The sequence below is a fragment of the Bactrocera dorsalis genome, chromosome 1 (assembly GCF_023373825.1).
Source record: "Bactrocera dorsalis isolate Fly_Bdor chromosome 1, ASM2337382v1, whole genome shotgun sequence".
NCBI lineage: Eukaryota > Metazoa > Arthropoda > Insecta > Diptera > Tephritidae > Bactrocera > Bactrocera dorsalis.
Window position 1 is genome coordinate 87,449,922 of NC_064303.1, and position 19,758 is coordinate 87,469,679.

Genomic DNA, 19,758 nt, shown 5'->3' on the forward strand with positions numbered 1-19,758 from the left:
TTATATGTGACCTGGTCTACGGAAAGGGGGCTTAGGGGTCAAAAACTCAATTTTCACTTTTTAGTTGATTCGGATGGAATTGGATTTTCAACAGCTGTTTCCTAGAAAACTAGTTTTCGCACGTTAGCTCCCTTTTCGTAGACCAGGTCACAGATAATGAAATGATTTTGATTTTTTTTATTTCAGATGACTCAGCAGTGAGTTACACCATAATTAGCACGCCAATTAAATTTTTTCCGAGACATTCCATAGTAATTACTGACACTTTGTAACATTTTTCCATGAATATTTAAGGAATATTGTTCAAATAACATACTATAATATACTATTGGTTAAAAAGAATAATTATTTTACCGTTTCTTCAAAAACAAAAATCATAAAAATTGGCTTTGTTTACACAGTTTGACCCCACTGTAGAATAGAAACATTTCTTAAAATATGGTAAATCCAAAAATGAATTTATTTCAAGTATTTTTTTAATTACAAACAGTGTACTATGTATATACACATATCGCTTGGAACACTTTATATATAAACACAATATAATGTAAATATTGAAATTATGAAATATTCGGAAATATGTTTTTATTGATGCTCAACATTTTGCTTTTTGAATGAACTGTGGCATCTGTGGATTTTATTTACAATTTTCAAGATTTATCGACGGAAGAAAATTGAAAAATCTGAAAATGTTATGAAATTTCGTAATTTTATTACAAAAATAGAATATTGCAAAGCGGCGCAAATGCTTGAGGCAACATTTTCGATTCCAAAATTAACCCAACGTTGTTGGTTTCAAACGAACCGAAAAATTGTAATTATAAAATCTATTCTATATTTTAATATTTAATTTAATAAAAACAATTTTTTTTTTTTAATTTTAAAGTGTATTGCGCAATTTTTGTTGTAGCATCTCCGACCTCTCAAAGACGCCGAAGAAATATATGAATATTTGTGCATATAATTGAGTAATGTAAGGGCGTATATAAACACACTTACCAGTCGAGGGTTTTTGATTATAGAAATCCAAGCTTTTTATCTCTGCTGTGTCGACGTGTGGTGAAAATCCCTCGTACAAGTCGCTCTCCTCCTCGATGCCGCTCAATTTATCAGCCTGAGCTGAGGACGCGTCACGATTGTAAGGCATTTTTTTCTAAATACACGCTTAGAAAGTTTGCCAACGACGTTAAATACTTTTTATTTTTACAACTACTATATTATTAATATAGTTTGCACTTTTTTGCTCCACCCAGAATCTCAATTTCCACACTATTCTCTCTCTCACACTATGCGCCTGCTTTTTTGGTGTACGCACTCTCTCTGCACGGTGCTTTATTCTTGAACTTTGTTATATCTGCGTTAATTTGTGTTAACTTTCAATTTGACTAGAAGTGTTTGCGAACTCTGTTACTTGAATTTTAGTTTAGTTTTGCTGAATTTTTTCGATTTTCGTTTTTCAACTTCAAATTGTTTTTGTAAATTTTTTTTTACATTAAATGTTTATGGAGATAGAAATACTCCACGGCGACGTGTAGAAAAATGCAACATTATGATATTTTCAAATTTATGTTAAGTCTTCAAAAAGCATAATCCAATAATGCTACAGTGTGATGGTTGAGATAATCTGAAAAAAAGAAAATCGGTGTTTATTATTTTTATGTATGTATGTTAGATCATAATATTTGAAAGAAATTGATAATAGAATAAATGATAGCAATAAAAATTGATGTAATATTTTTCTAAGAAAATTTCATTTTTATTTGAATACTAAAGGCAATTACACTGAGACATGTTCTGGTATACAATTTTCGAGTTTTCACGTCGATATGTGACAATGGATGAAACATGATTCCATCATTTCACTCTGAAGTACAATCGACAGTTATAGGAGTGGACTGCACACGATGAACCCGCTCCAAGGCGTGGAAAAATGTAACGGTCGGCTGGCAAGCTTACCGGCTAGTGTTTGTATTTTGGGAACAGCATGGAATAATATTAATTGAATACATTGAGAAAGGAAGGACTGTATACCGCGACTATCACATAGCGTTATAAAATCGTTTGAACGACGAAGCGCCAAACAAGGCCACAAAGTGCTGTTTCACCAAGACAAGTCAGTGAAAACGATATCAAAACTCCATGAATTGAGCTTCGAATTGCTTCGGCATCCACCGCATTTTTTTAAATCTGGCTCCAAGTGACTATTTCCCGTTCTCAGATCTCAACAGAATGCTCGCTGGGAAGCAATGTTCGTCGAATGAAGCGGTGATCGCCGAAACTGAGGCCTTTTCTGAAGCAAAGAACAAATCTTACTACAAAATACTATAAACATGATAACTTGAGGAATATCACCCTTGCAGGGAACCACAGTCTGGCAAGTAAGAGCGTGGTCGACTTTACCGACAGTTAATGAAAGATTTCGCTCTAATTCACTCGCGAGCCGACAGAGGGAAGCTTTGTCCTTGACTCATTGTCAACAAAGGTTCAGTTGTCGCGTCGCGCTACGAAGCTGTGTCCTTTGCATCCACCCGAAAGGTCCCAAAATGTCGCAATCAGCGGCCGCTAAATATATGAGAAAGTCGAAGGTATTTGTACAGAAGTGGATACAGCGATATATAGTGGCTAAAAATGTCTATGATTTACCAGAACGTGGTCCCATAGGAAAAGTGAACAAAAAAGATGAAAAAAGGATAGTGAATCTGTTTTCGCGGAATCCTGCTTTAACACTGCGGCAAGGACAAGCAAAATTAATGGCAAAAGGTTTAGATATATGCTACGAAACTATCCGAACGCTTTTTCATACTCATGATATGAAATGGCGCAACACGAAGAAGCCTCTGTTGACTGAAAAACTTGTGACAAAGCGACTCGCTTGGGTGCATGAGAATATTGACAGAGATTTTGAAAATATCATTTTTAAAGATGAATGTTCGATATGGGCACGTTCTGTCCTCACGCTAACCTGGTCAGCTTCCACCAATAGGCTTATTCAGCGGACCGTAAAAGATGGAATAAAGCTGAATCTTTGGGGTTGCTTCTCAAAGCAGGGATTCGGCACTTTGTACCTCTTTACTGACAACCTAAATGCCGAGAAAATGATAAAAATCTACAAAAAGGCTTTACTGCTATCTGCAGTATATGGAGATTGGATTCTGCAGGAGGTCAATGGTCATAAACACCGCAGCAAGCTCTGTACTCAGTGGAAAACTCAATCTGGCATCGGCACATTGGATTGGCTGTTACAGTCGGGGGGGTGCGATAAGGCCATGCGAGATAAGACCATTATGGTCTTATCTCTCATCCAATTGAGAGATAAAGCCATATGGTCTAATTTCCATTTAAATGTGAGATGAAACCATATATTTTTTTGATCAGATTGGACATAAAGCCATATTTTTTATTTGCAAATGAGAGGTAATGCCATATTTTTTCTTTTAAAGTAAATGGAAATAAAGCTATTAAGGCTTTATTGCACTTTTGAAAATGGTTTTCTAGAAAAACTTAGAAAATTTTCGCACGGGGGAGGGGGCGGGCCGGCGCGCGAACGGCGCGGCACGGCGGGACGCGGCGGGACGCGAAGGAGAGTAATCACAGAACCGCCAAACCATCCTGATATATATACTTACATTTTTTCTTTTCAATGTATCGAATAAATTAGCAAATGTTAAGCAACCATGTTTTATTACTCTATTAGCAATTGTTTAAACTGTTTAGAAAATGGTACACTACTAAAAGTGCCATCAATGATATAATTGCTTCCTTCCGAGCCACTCATTTTGGTTATAGCATTAGAAATAGTCGGTGAAATAAATAAAGCGTATGAAAAGTCTTTTTCTATAATTGTGTCTATGTAAAATTTTTCTTTTGGATCAAATCTAGATATAGCGAATTGTTTTTGAACTTCTTCATTTGTAAACATATCAATGATTTCTTCGAATGTGGTAGGTTGTTTGGGATATTTTTCGTGTTTTATTTCAAACAACTGTCTACGCATTGAACCAAATCCACTAAATGTGCAGATGATCTATGCTTTTTGCACTGATCGTCAAATATTTCACGAACACTAGTTCTTTTTAAAGTGGCATTTTTGACCTCACTTTTGATGGCATTTATTATTTTCAATTTATCAAACAATATATTTTGTTTTTCATGATCATGGACTGAATTTGAGTTTTTAATTTTGCGACAATGAAATAGGAGGTTGTTGAAATCAACTGCAACACCAACTTTACAGTTCTTATTGTAACAATAATAGTATGTAATATTTCTACTTGTATATTTATATTTATAGATTTGTTCTTCCTTTTCAATATACAAAAGTTTACTATTTTTTCTAAACCCCGGTATAATGGTGTACTCAAAAACTGTGTTCACATTTTCCATTTTGTTAAGAATTTCGCGAAATTGAAAACACGTGCACGGCAATAAAAATATGACATTAAATAATAACGTCATTGTCAAATGCACTTTTTATCAACACAGGGTGACTTCTAATAAAACAATACATTGCCAATTGCACTTCTTGTCAAAACAGGGTGAGGATTTCCCATTTTTGTTATCTTGTAAAAGGGTAACACTTTACTAATCTTTCATAAATAGCAAAATATAAAAAACGTTAAAAAAAAATCAAATATGATTTTTCTTTAAAATGCATTTGAGATATAAAGCCATATTGAATTATGTGCTATTGTGAGATAAGGCCATGATGGCTTTATCTCAAATTCGAAAGCGAGATAAAGCCATATCGTTTTTTTCAAAATAATATGGCTTAATCTCCCATTCAGATGTGAGTTACGGCCATCATGACCTTAACTCACATGGCCTTATCGCACCCCCCCGTCACAGTCGCCCGATGTAAACCCTATTGAAAATGTGTGGGCATATATTAAACAGAAGCTTCGTGGAAGACGCACATATACGTTGAAGCAGTTGTCTTACGAAATTTGTCGGATCTAGAGATCCCTGCCACTAGAATGCGCCGTCAAATTAGTAGAAGGCATGCCTCGGAGATGCCAGGCTATTATCGACGCCGGTGGTGACTGGACATATTATTGACCAAATTGCATCATTGTTTGTAATGTGTACAACGTATATACATACATATAAATATGAAAGTCTCATAAAATAATTTTTTTTTATATTTAACACGACCACGCTCTTACTTAACAGACTGTATATGAAAAAAATGAATATTGTAAAAAAATGGATTTTACTATGGTAGGCTGCGTACTTTTCAATTAACCTTTATATTGGCCCTCATTCTCACCCAATTACGGAATAAGGAATATTTCACCAACTTTTTTGTATATTTTCTTGCTATTGACATATGAAGATTGGTTGACTACTCCAAAACGATCACTTGAAATCAATGTTTGCCAGGTTGAAAGAAATATCGTCTTGAAACTTTACTAAATTTTAACGTACGGTTAAAACTACTTCCACAACATTAAGTTATTAGTCTCACAGTTCCCTATAACATAAATAGGTGGGACTAATTATTGGGGGTGAACAGCCTTATGCTTTATCCCATTTTTTTTACTTTGGAGAAAAAATGTCGTGTGTTATGTATTTGTTATTCCACGTTTTTCCTCCAGTGAGGGGGAGTAAAAGGTTGCTTATTTATGAGGTTATCTGGTTATAGAATTTTCAAAAAATCGATTTTTAAATTTTCTTAATATACATATATTTAAGAATACACACAGAAAATTTCATTTCGCTTCGGTGAATGTTCTCGAAGTTACACGCAGATTTGAAAAGGCGTTTCGGAGTGGTTGGAAGCACTCGAAAATGGATAAGCAGATTAGTCTCAAATTTTAACCGATAAATACCTTTTTTATAGATACAATGCAATAGAAACTGACCGATCAAAATGAAATGGTACGAAATTGTGAAAGATATGACAGCATCGCTACTGCCGAAGTTAACGTGTTTTCTTGTTTTTAAGCAAAAGGCTGAAATTTTACTTTTACTTAGCTGCCTTTCGGATAGCCATCAAATTGTATTAAGTATTAAAAATATACAAAATTTTGTAAACAAAACTTTCGTGCACAAACACTTTCACACACAACAATTTCCATGAGCATTCAAAATAATGCCTTTCCTTTTTAACGAATAAACTGCCGAACTATAGAAAAAGCAAAAGGCTGCACTAGACTAAGAAAACAAACAATTTATAATTGTTGTGTGTTGCAGATGGAAGGAGAGGGTTGGGGAAAAAGGATGGGAGAGAGGAAATAAACAAATGCAGAAGAAACAGTACAATATAAATGAGACTAGATGATTGTAAATGGCAGTGTAAAAACGGTGAAAATAGAATACTTAAAAATATAAACAAAAAAAAACAGAGAAAATATTATAGAGAAATTTTATGCAGACAATTTTAGGCAAAAGCAACTAAAACGCGCAGCGTGTTACAATACAATTTTATCGAGTGACGAGTGACGTGCGAATCTGAACGCTTACCAAAAACAGCAGAAAAGCAAAACGCACAAATACATATGTGTGTGCACGATTTTGAATAAATGCGCTGGGAAAAGCGGAAGTGTGACGTTAATCATACGCCATGCCGGCCGCAGTCGCATGCATACAAACTGAACTGTTGTGTGAAAAGTGCAATATTGAATTATAGATTTTAATAAAAGTAGAAAAAGTTATAAGCATGTTATTTGCTATAAATCTTAAACGATTGGGTTGCATCTCTATGAATTTCTCCTTTTTTGGAACACAACCAGATCAAATTATACAGTTTAGAATAATAATTATAGACATTTTTCAAAAAAATTAAACAAACAGTGCTTCAAAATCGTCGAGCTGATGCCAGAAAGTTTGCACAGTGTTTCAGATCAGAATCGACCACATTCTCGGAACAAATTATTGAGATCGGAACACTACAAAATATAGCTGAACGAACAAAATCATGGCCTTGTATGGAAAACTTTTTTATTTGACGAGATATCTTTACGAAATTCCGTACGTATTAAAACCCAAGATAGTGCTATAATCTCCGATGAAATTGTTCAGATCGGAGTAGTATAGCATATAGCTGCCATACAAACTGAACGATCAATATCAAATTCTTGTATGAAAAACTTTTTTGTTTGACGAGATATCTGTACGAAATTCGGTACGTACTATAACCCAAGATAGTGCTATAATCTCCGATGAAATTATTCAGATCGGAGTAGTATAGCATATAGCTGCCATACAAACTGAACGATCAATATCAAGTTCTTGTATGAAAAACTTTTTTGTTTGACGAGATATCTTTACGAAATTCGGTACGTACTATAACCCAAGATAGTGCTATAATCTCCGAAGAAATTATTCAGATCGGAGTAGTATAGCATATAGCTGTCATTCAAACTGAACTATCAAAATTTTGTCCTTGTATGGAAAACTTTTTTATTTGACGAGATATCTTTACGAAATTCGGTACGTACTATAACCCAAGATAGTGCTATAATCTCCGATGAAATTGTTCAGATCGGAGTAGTATAGCATACAGCTGCCATACAAACTGAACGATCAAAATCAAGTTCTTGTATGAAAAACTTTTTTATTTGGCTAGACAACTTCACGAAATTCGACAGAGATTATTGCTCAAATCAAAGCTAGAAACTCCGATGAAATTAATTAGATCAGAATACTACATACCTACATATGTATGCATATAAAATTATATAATACATCTGAGCCCACCCATATAAAACCGATATAAAATATACTTGCTAACCGTTATCAGCTGATACATCACATATTTGATTTATGAAATTTCCAGAAAATCAAACAATTATTTTATCTTAAAAACACTAAATCACGCTAATTAATTAACTTCCTCGTTTTTTGTGGGTGTTCGTAAATATGTATAACGAACTCATATATTATATAATGCTTGCAGAAACTTGAAAATTGTGTCAAAACGAAAAAAAGTTAATTACACACATTATATATGTACATACACACAAACAACATATAAAACCAAATTTGCGCGACAACAAATATTCTCAATCGCGCTCGAGTTCCAAAATCGCCGTCACTGTCAGCTGCTTCGCTGTCACCTTCTTTGCTGTTTATCTGATTCATGAAATGCTGCTTTTGCGGCTAAACCCGAGCACGTGCATGTTCTACCGGTTTCCGTCACGGTTATACTACTTTTTCTCAGTACCAACAAAGCAATGAATGCGATTGTTCTCACACATCTATAAAGTCTTATGCGTACACTCTCTCAACGCGCTCGTTCAGTATAAGCGGCGTATGAAACCGGTCGTGCTAACCCAATAAGCACTGATACTAATGTTCAAAAAAATGTTGTAGACTGGTTTAAAGCAGAACAATTTAATTTAATAAATTTCTCTTGTAAATTTAGTTTTCTGGAAAATTTGTAAAAAATTATTTAAAAACAAAAAAAAAACGTGAACTTCGGCTGAACCCGATAATATACCCTAATATACCCTTCGCAGATGCATTTCTTTTAGTAACTATGTGTTTAGTTTATATGGAAGCTATATGCTACAGTAATCCGATCTGAACATTTCTTTCGGAAATTACATTGTTGCTTTAGAAAATAATTTATACCAAATTTCGTGAAGATATCACGTCAAATGCGAAAGTTTTCCATAAAAGAACTTGATTCGATCGTTCAGTTTGTATGGCAGCTATATGTTATAGTGGTCCGATATCGGCCGTTCCGACAAATGACCAGCTTCTTAAAGAGAAAATGACGTTTGCAAAATTTCAAAATGATATCTGAAAAACTGAGGGACTAGTTCGTATATACATAGACAGACGGACATGGCTAAATCTACTCAGCTCAACATACTGATCATTTATATACATATGTATATATTTTATAGGGTCCCCGAGGCTTCCTTCTGGGTGTTACAAACTTCGTTACAAACTTAATATACCCTGTTCAGGGTATAAAAAATGTAAAATTAAAAAAAAAAATTGTTAAAAAGAAATGAAAATTTTTGAAAATATTGTTAAAAAACAAGAAATTTATTTGATAACCGATATCTGTAAAATATGATAACAGAAACAAAAAATGTACTCTCCTATCTAGTGAGAACACTATAAATCTCTCGCTAGATCGCTTTCACTCTCTCGCTATATCGCTATCACCCTCTAGTTAGAGCTGATTTTGACTCACAGCGCTTCCGTTGAAAAATGTTTGCGTATTTTATAAAAGATCTCAATGTTTGCTGGGTAGTCATTAGAAGGTCTGATTAATGTACCTACGAGTCGAATACTAGGACCAACAGCTCAACACTTCACTTGCTCCATGAATTATTAATTTCAGTTGATAAAAAAAAAACTTACTAAAAAAAACAACTTACTAAAATAAAAACAGTTAATTTTTTCCATTCATTAATTTTTAGGCTAATCTTTGTTTGTTTTGTGTGTATATTTTGTTTTTGCTGTTTTTTTTTACACTCGTTTCTCGTATCTTCCCATAACGCTGCCGCTCTATTATACAACCGTTCTATTTTTATTTTTTTACTTTTATTTTTTTTTTTTTTATTTTGTTTTGTTTTCATTCATTTTAATTTTTTCACTCTTTGCTTTGCTTCGCGATAATATTTTACGTCATCATAGTATCACAAGCTCTCAAAGGTCAGCAATTAATTCATGATGATAAATTCAAGCCTAGACGCTGCTCCCGGCGCCGATTGTGCTACTGTGTGACTTTCAGAATTCAAAATTAATCATACAGACTTCTAAACGATTCATTATGACTGACTGATGTATATTAGCCTTTTCCTGATAGATAATACTTATCTGGTTTTGGTATTTGCGGCATGATTTTGCAATACTACCATCAGTGACTCCGAAAGCCAAAATTAGCAGTCGACGTTATTCTATATTTACGCACTGACGTGTGTGATATCTAGTTCGCATATTCCACAGTTATTGCGATATGGAACCACTATAGATTATAGCTGCCAAACAAACTGATCGGTGAAAATGAAGTTCTTGTATGTATTTATCCAACGTCCGGCGGACTTGATGGACGGGCGGTTTCAATTCTGGCAAGAGTTGGAGTTTGAAGATCGCAAATCAATACGTATATCCGTCCGCAAAATTTTTCATAATGAATTTCACAGATCCGATTATTGCGCGTGATAGCGAGTGGGCCCATTCGGGTCTTCTCCGATAGGCTGCTCGACAACAGTGTACTCTACGACGCCACTGAAGATGCATATTATGGAATGGAATCGATGGCATATGCTCAAACGTAAGCAACTGTCTCTTCAACCTTTCTCTCTTCTTCGCTGCACGGAACCTAACACACCCCCCCACTAAATTCACAGAGACCATATTCACTAACTGGACGAAGGAACACAGACTCTACCTTAATATTGCAGTCGATGGCTTTAAATTCCGACTGTCAATAACTCTAGGGTTTTACGTGTGACTTTTGACAGCCTGTGCTCTTCGATCCTCACACGACCAAAGTACAGAGAACAAAATCCTCGTCGATAGCCGGCAGCACAATGCGAAAAGACAAAAAACGTTGTAGACAACATACGAGGCAATCGGCTTAACTATTTAACCGCACTATATGGTCGCTTGGATGCAGTGAAACGCAGACGAAAAAGCTACAGACATGGCAAAACACTGCACTCCGGATTACAACAAGATGTCTCTTGACACCTCACCTACACAGTGAAGCCCGTATGCTCCCAGTTAAAGAGCATAATGAACTACTCTCCAAGCAGTTTCTGCTGGTGTGCTTTCTAAGAAATCATCCTTGCAGTCATCTGCTGGTATCGTAACCGCCTCCTAGGGGCATCAAAAGGTCCCCTCAACTACGCCGATGACATACAACACTACGCCACCAGCCTTCGGACGCAACCAACTTCGGACATGCACTGTCCGCCTATCACAGTGGAGCCATTAACAATTTCACCGATTACCTCTCAGTAATTGGCATAGTTGGAGTCAAACCACCACCATGTGCAGCTTCGTTCTGGATACTGTAGCAGGTTAAACTCCTACTTATACAGAATCGACCCTGACATTTCAAACGTATGTATGTACAGTGTGCAACGAGTCCCGCATGACACTAAGACCTCTTTGCATGCCTGCTAACCATACACATCTGACAGCCCTCTTCCTATGGTCCGACCCCGTCGAATCAGCACGTTTCCTGAGCCAACCGTTGGATGAGCTCAATTAAAACCTACTTAATACTTATCATCCTAAGGGCAATTAGGTAAACGTTACAGCAACAACAACATGCTTATTATCCTCTAGAGCATGGAAACATGGTGCTAAACCTATTCATTGTTGCACGTATTACCGACTCTGCTGGACACTTATGTTGACCGAACATTGGACCCAGCCCGCGTTGCATTGCGAACCATTATTTTGGTAATAGATTTGCAAGATTTCCAAAGGTTGGTGCAGAGTAAGTCCATTCATTATAAATTGGAACACCAAACTGAGTATAAATCATATAATAGCTATCAAGAAAGTAAACTACGAAAAAAGTATTATCTCATTGAAAGCTTTAGGTCTGAAAAGACAATCGTCATTAGGCAACGCTACCATTCCCGAATATATTCAAATTGGATCTCTATAGCATATAGACATTATTACTTGTTCGGGCGCAACCGAATTTAAGGTTTTTTTTTGCTTTTCATTCAATTTGGTTGCATTTTTTCTATAGTCACTTAGTCATAGTAAGTCGATACATACAGGGTAGGCCATTTAAAGTTGACCCATCTGGCAACGCTGTAACTTTTAACAGCGCTGACAAATCGGCTAATGTCATACCGCGTTAGAAGCGTCATTCGAAGACAATTTATACCATGGAACAGTACACTCCAAAAGAACGCGCTGAAATTGTTCAGCTTTATATTCAAAATAACTTTTCAATTGTGTTAACTCAACGTGCGTTTCGCAAAAAAAATAAAGTGAAAAGTGCTCCAGTTAAGAACACAATTAAGTCTTTATACGCAAAATTTGTGAACACCGGTAATCTCAGTAATGCCAGTCATGCATCCAGACAACGCACAAGACGTTCTGATGAAAATATCGAAGCTGTACGAGCCAGTATTGAGGAGACTCCATCGACATCGAGTTATCGCCGCTCTCAGGAATTAGACATCTCTCGCACCACTCTCCGACGCATAATTCATAAAGATTTGAAGATGTTTCCATATAAAATTCAAATGGCACAAAAACTAAACCCAGCTGATTATCCGCGACGCCTTAATTTTGGCAAATGGGCCATCGAAATGGCTGAAAACGAACTTGACGAAAAATGGTGATGTTGACTGGCCACCGAGATCACCAGATTTGACGCCACCAGACTTTTATTTGTGGGGTTATTTGAAATCCAAGGTATACGCTAATAAGCCAAAGACCTTAGCTCAACTGAAAGCCAACATTCGACGTGAAACAGCCGCCATATCATCCGAAACATTGGCCAAAGTCATGGAAAATGTCGAAAAAAGAGTGCATTTAGCTGTCAAAGCTAAAGGTGCCCATTTACGCGATCTAATTTTTAAATATTAGCTGAAACAAATCCCCTTGGACCAAAATAAATTATTTTTGAAATGAACAAAAAACATTGTTTTCTTTTGTTCTTTTTTTTAGAAACAAATGGGTCAACTTTAAATGGCCTACCCTGTACATACATATGTAACGTAATTTGTATGAAACTGGTGCAATTAACACTCTTTATTTGCATAAAAGGGAGAACTGAGGTTAGTTTGTTTTTAAACAAGGTTGCATTATGTCATTTAACTAACAGTGCAACGATCGCTACATGTGTATGTGTGTATGTTGTGAAACAACTACGTTTTTGCTTACATCTGAAAATATAAAAATTTACCGCGAATAGCAACAGTTTGCAGAATCGTTTTTTTATTTTATTGCACAATCGTCTGCATGGCAGCAAATCCACTGGGTTTACGAGTGTGTCTGTATAAAGACATTTCTTCAGTTTTGTTTTAGTTAACCTTGGTTACGAGTCATATGTTGTAAGCGAGAAAATAATAAAGCTACCTAGATCTATAGTTTCTGGAAATCTTCTAAGTCTAGCTATTGAAGAAAATAAATGCAAAATAAAGTATTTTGTTTGCAACTGAATAGCTACCGATATGGGTGCGCTTGACATTCCCGGAATTCACAGAAAAATTTCAAACATGTTAATGCACACGTCGGCATATTCACATACAGTGGCGGCCAATTAATAACTAAAACGCTTATTGCATGAACCTTTGGGCCAAATTAAAATTTTGCGAAAATGTCATATGAACCGATAAATCAACTGAAACTTCAAAAATTTTTTTTATTAGATAACGGGTGATCCAAATAGATGTTTTTTTTTTTGACAGATGGCGCATGAGTAGTGTCTAGCTGTCATATTATTTTTTCTTCAGTATTGTTGGCATTTCATCATGGTAAGACTTACGACTATCGGCTTCGTTCCACTTATGGTTAACGGAATCGGTCTACTGAGCGTACTATACCCAACACCATCAGCCATCTTGAGACACAGCATTCATTATTGTACAATACTCGATATTCAATTGAAAGAGTACAAAATACAGTTTATCCACGACCTGAAGCCGTCCGACCTTCACAAACAACATCGCTTCGCTCTATGGGCTCTTGAAAAGTTCCAAGAAGATCCGACATTTTCGAGCCAAATTTTATTCAGCGATGAGAGCAGATAATTTCACGTTTTAGACCAGTCGATTGGCCACCCAAGATCGTGTGATATCACACCTTTACACTTTTTCCTGTGAGGATTCGTAAAGTCTGAAGTCTCTGGGACAACTACGATTCGATTCGTGTCATTCGCCAGTTACCAGTCGAAATGCTCAAAGGAGTCTTCGTAAATTGGACTCAACGGATGGACCATCTATAATGTAGCTGCGACCAACATTTGAAAGAGATAGTCTTCAAAAAATGAATGCCAAAGAATGTTCTTGCGAATAATATTAAATATTCTTCACTAAATTTTAAATTTCTGTGTTTTTTCTTTACAGTAGGGAACCTCGAAAGGGATCATCCTTTAAAATGAAGTACTGATACGGTTCAACCTATTTTTGACATACTTGTACAAGGACTTGAGGTCCCATAATCGATATCTGGGAGCTTGAATAGTTATAATCCGATTTGAACAATTTTTGGCACACAAACGTATTTTAAAATAGTTTTATGTGCGAAGCAGGCGTGTCTGAGATCCGACTCTCGCCCATCATATTGCAACACAAAAATGCCAGACAAATGTTTTGTTTCGAATTTTCGTGTAGAGTTTTTTTTATTGGCGTTTTGTGGGCATGACAAAGGCTCGTTTCAGCTCATTTCTGGTGGGCATGTTGGTATCAAGTTTCATTAAGAAATATCAATTTTTCTCCAGTTACAGCTTGCACACACTTAAAAATTGCGACTCATACATGAAATTCGTTATTGTCACCTTTATCTGACCGCTAGTGTGAGCACATATGAGTACATATATATCATATTTACCAGCTGAATCATTTGAATAAAATATATATGAATGTGCATAACAATAAAATATGATAATATTCAAAAACAAGTTGAACTGTTGCACTAGTCTGTAGGATTCCCCGTAATACTTGTATTTCCGGAGTCAGCTACAGATATTTGGAGCCAAATGACACGACACTTTTGAAGTGTGAATTCGAAAACCAACAAACATACATATCGTAATGACAAACAACCAGACTGAAAAATCAACGCTAGCGTTAAAAATATTTATACTTATCAGTAATTTAAGTGGGTCTTTTCGTTTCGACAAATGCAGAATGCCATTTTTAGACAAGGTTTGGGTTAACTATGCTACGGAGGCTGCTATATATGTATATTTCTGGCCTAAGTGTTGCCAGGTGCAATCTGACATTTCCATTGGAAAGTTTGACATTTTTTAGCATAACATCACTCAGAACGTTTTGTCATTTAATCGTGAATTGTTTTATTTACAGGAAATTAAAAAATTCATCTCGGCCAAAAAATGGAATTAACTCGTGAACATTTTCGTGCGATCATTTTTCACAACTTTCGACGTGGATTATCACGACAAGAGTGCATCGATGAACTAAAATCTTTGTATGGCTATGAAGCACCATCCTATAGCACTGTGAAAAACTGGTACAACGAATTCAATCCTGGCCGACGCTCGCTCAAAGACGAATTCCGTGAAGGTCGTCCAAAAACAGCCGTTGTGCCAGAAAACATCGATGCCGTACGTGAACTGATAATGCAAGACCGTCATGTAACATACCTTCAGATAGAGGCATGCCTATGCATTTCTCCCACCGGCATACATTCGATATTGCATGAACACCTGGCCGTAGAAAAGGTTTGTTCTCGTTGGGTCCCGCACAATTTGACAATCGCTCAAAAAAAGGCTCGTGTGGATTGGTATAAAGAAATGCCGAAAAAATGCGATCGCGGTGCTTCAAAAGACGTTTATAAGATCGTCACAGGTGACGAATCATGGATCTATGCGTATGAGCCCGAAACAAAACAGTAATCGACCGTGTGGGTCTTCCAAGACGAGCCAAATCCAACGAAAGTTGTTCGTGGAAGAAGCACTTCGAAGCAAATGGTCGCCTGTTTCTTCGGCAAAACTGGTCGTATGGCGACTGTTCCGCTTGAGGAACGTAGGACGGTCAATTCTGAGTGGTACACCACCATTTGTTTGCCTGAAGTCTTCAGAGAAATACGAAAAACGAACAAGAGAAGACGAATCATTGTGCACCATGACAATGCGAGCTCTCACACATCGGCTCAAACCAGCGGCTCAAACCAATTTTCATTATTAGGCCAGAAATATATATAGCAGCCCTCGTAGATTATACTGGCTGGCTACTACGCCAAACAATAACCTGCTGACCTCTGTACCGACTGATACTTTGTAATACATGCAGCCGCTTTCCGACAGTCGACATATCTACTAGCTCCCTGCTTCTAAGGACGTTCTCTGAAGCAATTTGATGTGACATTTTTCTATAATTGCCACCTGAAAGATATTGGAGTATTCAGACAGGGATACCAGCGCCGCGTAGTAGATCCCGACGTTTACTCTATCAGGAATGTTTAATCCGACCGTGTAGATGTCGTCGTTTGTGAAAAAATATGGACTTCAGTTATATACACAAGAAAGTCGTGTAAAAATTTCAAATCCATCCGGTGCAGCAGTTTGGGGAAACTTTGATCTTCTCTTCTTCTTTACTGGCGTAGACTCCGCTTAGGTGGTCATAGCAGAGTTTACAGCAGCGCGCCAGATGTTTCTTCTTTTTGCTAAGTGGCGCCCATTGGAGATTCTAAGCAAAGCCAGGTCCTTCTCCACCTAGTCTTTCCAACGGAGTGGAGGTCTTCTTCTACCTCTGCTTCCCCCGGCGGGTACAGCGTCGAACACATTCAGAGCTGGAGTGTTTTCGTCCATTCGGACGACATGACGTAGTCGCTGTCTCTTAATTCGCTGAACTATGTCAAATACTTAGTCGACGACTTAGCTGTTCAAATGTCTGATTTATATACCGATATGAACACGATACCGTCACACCTATCTCTAGCTCAGCGCTGACTTTCCTCATTTGAATACACAAACAGGCATGTCAATTTTCATCAGGCTGAATGTCACACAACAAATTGTCTGCGTAGTTTAATGTAGGAACGCCTTAGTGGCACACAAACCTTTTAATACAAAACGTCGTTATTTCTAAATCACGTACGCCCTCGCATTCAGTTCCCAAATACTTTTGATAAGCGCTGAGCGGACGTGTTGATGCCGAGCGCATTAATGTGCCGCTTAATAGCCGCGACGGCCAATAAACATCAATTGATATAAATTAGAAAATTGCACCTGCATTTCAAGAGTGCCAGTGGCAACCGGAAACTTTTGTCCGCTATGGCATAAAAGCGTTGTGGTTTTGATGAAATGAACTCATCTCGATCCGATGCTGCCTCGAAACATTTTGCTAACCACGAAATCTACAAATCCACTATTGGAAGCCACAAGCAGGCATACACATACATGTGGAGAGCATGAGCACGAGTACGTGCTTAGCGGCAGCCTTGAGGCGTTCCGTGAATGTTTGGTCAGCTGAAATCCATTTCGCGATCACATGATTCACTGTCAAGTTGAGCTGCACTACATTCGCCACGTATTCGGCGTCACACAACCCAAACCCATGCACGGGTATAAATGTAACCAGCTGTCCATGCCGATTAAGCGCTCATTGCCTAGGCAACGCGTGTAATTATTTTCGTAGTTGTTTATTTGCTCCACCTTTTTTTTTTCTAATGGCATTTTTTTGTTATCGCATAAATTTGCAACTCCCGCCTATTTGGCGAGCAATTCTCTACGGTCATAGATATGTACCTGCTCTTAAGTCATAGTTACAGATATATGTACAGTATGTACATACATATGTGCGAGTATTTGTAACCATTTAATATTTCTATGTCACTTCGCCTTATCCGGCTAATAATCGTAATTCCATTACCCAGTGCACAAATAGAGCATTTATAAAAACAACAAAAAAGCGCCAGCTTAGAAGTGCTCAAAGAGGTATCATTTGTCGGTATAAACACAAACAGGTATATAAGGTTCTACCGAGCGCACTGTACAAGAGATTAAAGCCCACCGTCACCAAACTGATTGGACCTTATCAATGTGGCTTTACGCCTGGAAAATCAACATCTTTTGCCAACAGGTGCTACTTCGGACTGAGTAGGCAATTAAGAGTAAAGTCCTCACTCGACGAAAAAATAACAAACTCTTCAAATCACTCATCATCTCCGTTCTGCTATATCGTGCATAGGCAAGTACAGTGAGAACAGCTGATGAGTCAACGTTACGAGTTTCCGTGTGAAAAGTTCTGCGAACGATTTATGGCCCCTTGCCCATTTGCAATGGCGAATATCGCAGTCGCTGGAACTATGAGCTGTACGAGATATATGGCGACATTGACATACATAGTTCAGCGAATTAAGAGTCAGCGGTTACGGCGACTAGGTCACGTCGTCCAAATAAAAACACTCCAGCTCTGAAACTATTCGAGACAGTCTCCGCCGAGGAAAGCAGAGGAAGGCCTCTACTTCGTTGAAAAGACCAGGTGGAGAAGGATCTGGCTACATCTGGTTTATAAAACTAATAGAAGATGGAAGATAAAAAACAACATTTTCGGTTTGCTTTACTGTTTTACAACCAAGGATAAAAGTGCGGTTCAAGCAATGTGAAACTTACAGTCTGTCAAGTAAGAGCGTGGTCGACTTTACCGACAGTTAATGAAAGATTTCGCTCTAATTCCTTCGCGAGCCGATAGAGGGAAGCTTTGCCCTTGATGCATTGTCAACAAAGGTTCAGTTTTCGTTGATCTTTTGAAAGAGAATCATGTTAAACGCCATGAGTGCTAAGTAGGCGTCGCGCTACGAAACTGTGTTCCTTTGTATCCACCCGAAAGGTCCCAAAATGTCGCAATTAGCGGCTGCTAAATATATGAGAAAGTCAAAGGCATTTGTACAGAAGTGGATACAGCGATATATAGTGGCTAAAAATGTCGATGATTTACCAGAACGTGGTTCTATAGGAAAAGTGAACAAAAAAGATGAAAAAAGAATAGTGAATCTGTTTTCGCGAAATCCTGCTTTAACACTGCGGCAAGGACAAGCAAAATGAATGGCAAAAGGATTAGACATATCCTACGAAACTATCCGAACCCTTCTTCATACTCATGATCTGAAATGGCGCAACACAATGAAGAAGCCTCTGTTGACTGAAAAACGTGTGACAAAGCGACTCGAAAGATTAAATTTGTCTAACACGACCGTTTACAAGCACTTCAGACGTCTAACATTAATTTTGAAGCTTGTTTTATGGGTTCCTCATGTTCTTACAGCATGAAATTTGCTGCATCGCATTAACAACTGTGATTTTTTTTTTATCAAACGTCAAAGAAGTAATCCATTTTTGAAGCGAAACCCAAAAATGAATCTGCTCTAAGTACTTCGAAGACCGAAATTCACCAAAAAAAGGTTATGTTTTCTCTTTGGTCAGATTTAAAATGGATTGTTTAATTTGAACTTTTGCCCGACAATACTACAATTAATTCTTAGTATATTGTGATGAGCTATACAAATTGGCACAGAAGAGGCCAGAATTGATCAATAGAAAAGGTACAGTACAGTGTTTCAGACTATTAGTTGTATCGATCTCAGCAATTTTTTTGGATGGGGCAACCTTTACCTCAAACCGAGACATTAAAAACCACTTGGGCCAGTTTTATGACCCCAACAATTATATGAGCGGAAATTTTATGAGGGGTAATATTTTGAGATTTTAAAGAATAAATTAATAACTTTACAATTATGCACAAAGTCTTACTATTTTTTGCTTATAGTAGTCTAGCTGCCAAAACACAAATTGACAAGTTAAAGATCAGTTTATGTTATACGCTTTTATGCTATAAGAAATGCACGTGTGAAAGGTATTATTACTTCGATGCTGCCGAAGTCAAAGTTTTTTCTTGTTCTTATTATCAATTACAAATTTTTAATGCCAATTTCGTCTCTCTATGCCGCCCACTTTGCATAAATCTGCTAAGTAATTTTATTTGCGCCGTCATTGCCAATTCGAACGTGGTAATTGGCAGTGACAAGTAAAGCGCGAAAACTACTATTTTATGTGCGATTGGGGATTTTCGAAAATATTAACGACGCTAAATTTTGCTAATGAACTTAAGCCGTAATTGTTAAAAATAAATGCGGATA

General features: G+C 37.1%; 2 protein-coding genes across 6 annotated transcripts in view; one reads left to right on the forward strand and one right to left on the reverse strand.

Annotated features, from left to right (window-relative positions):
- LOC125775787 (uncharacterized) overlaps positions 1–19,758 on the forward strand; it is a 327,611-nt gene that overhangs the window by 123,598 nt on the left and 184,255 nt on the right. The window lies entirely within an intron of this gene.
- LOC105229173 (GTPase-activating protein skywalker) overlaps positions 1–19,758 on the reverse strand; it is a 165,466-nt gene that overhangs the window by 102,674 nt on the left and 43,034 nt on the right. For all 5 annotated transcript variants that reach the window (XM_049446538.1, XM_049446537.1, XM_049446540.1 and 2 more), the window contains exon 3: positions 1,000–1,624. In XM_049446538.1, coding sequence (XP_049302495.1) covers positions 1,000–1,147 — 148 coding nt within the window. In that variant the 5' untranslated portion in view covers positions 1,148–1,624. The remainder of the gene's footprint in view (positions 1–999; positions 1,625–19,758) is intronic.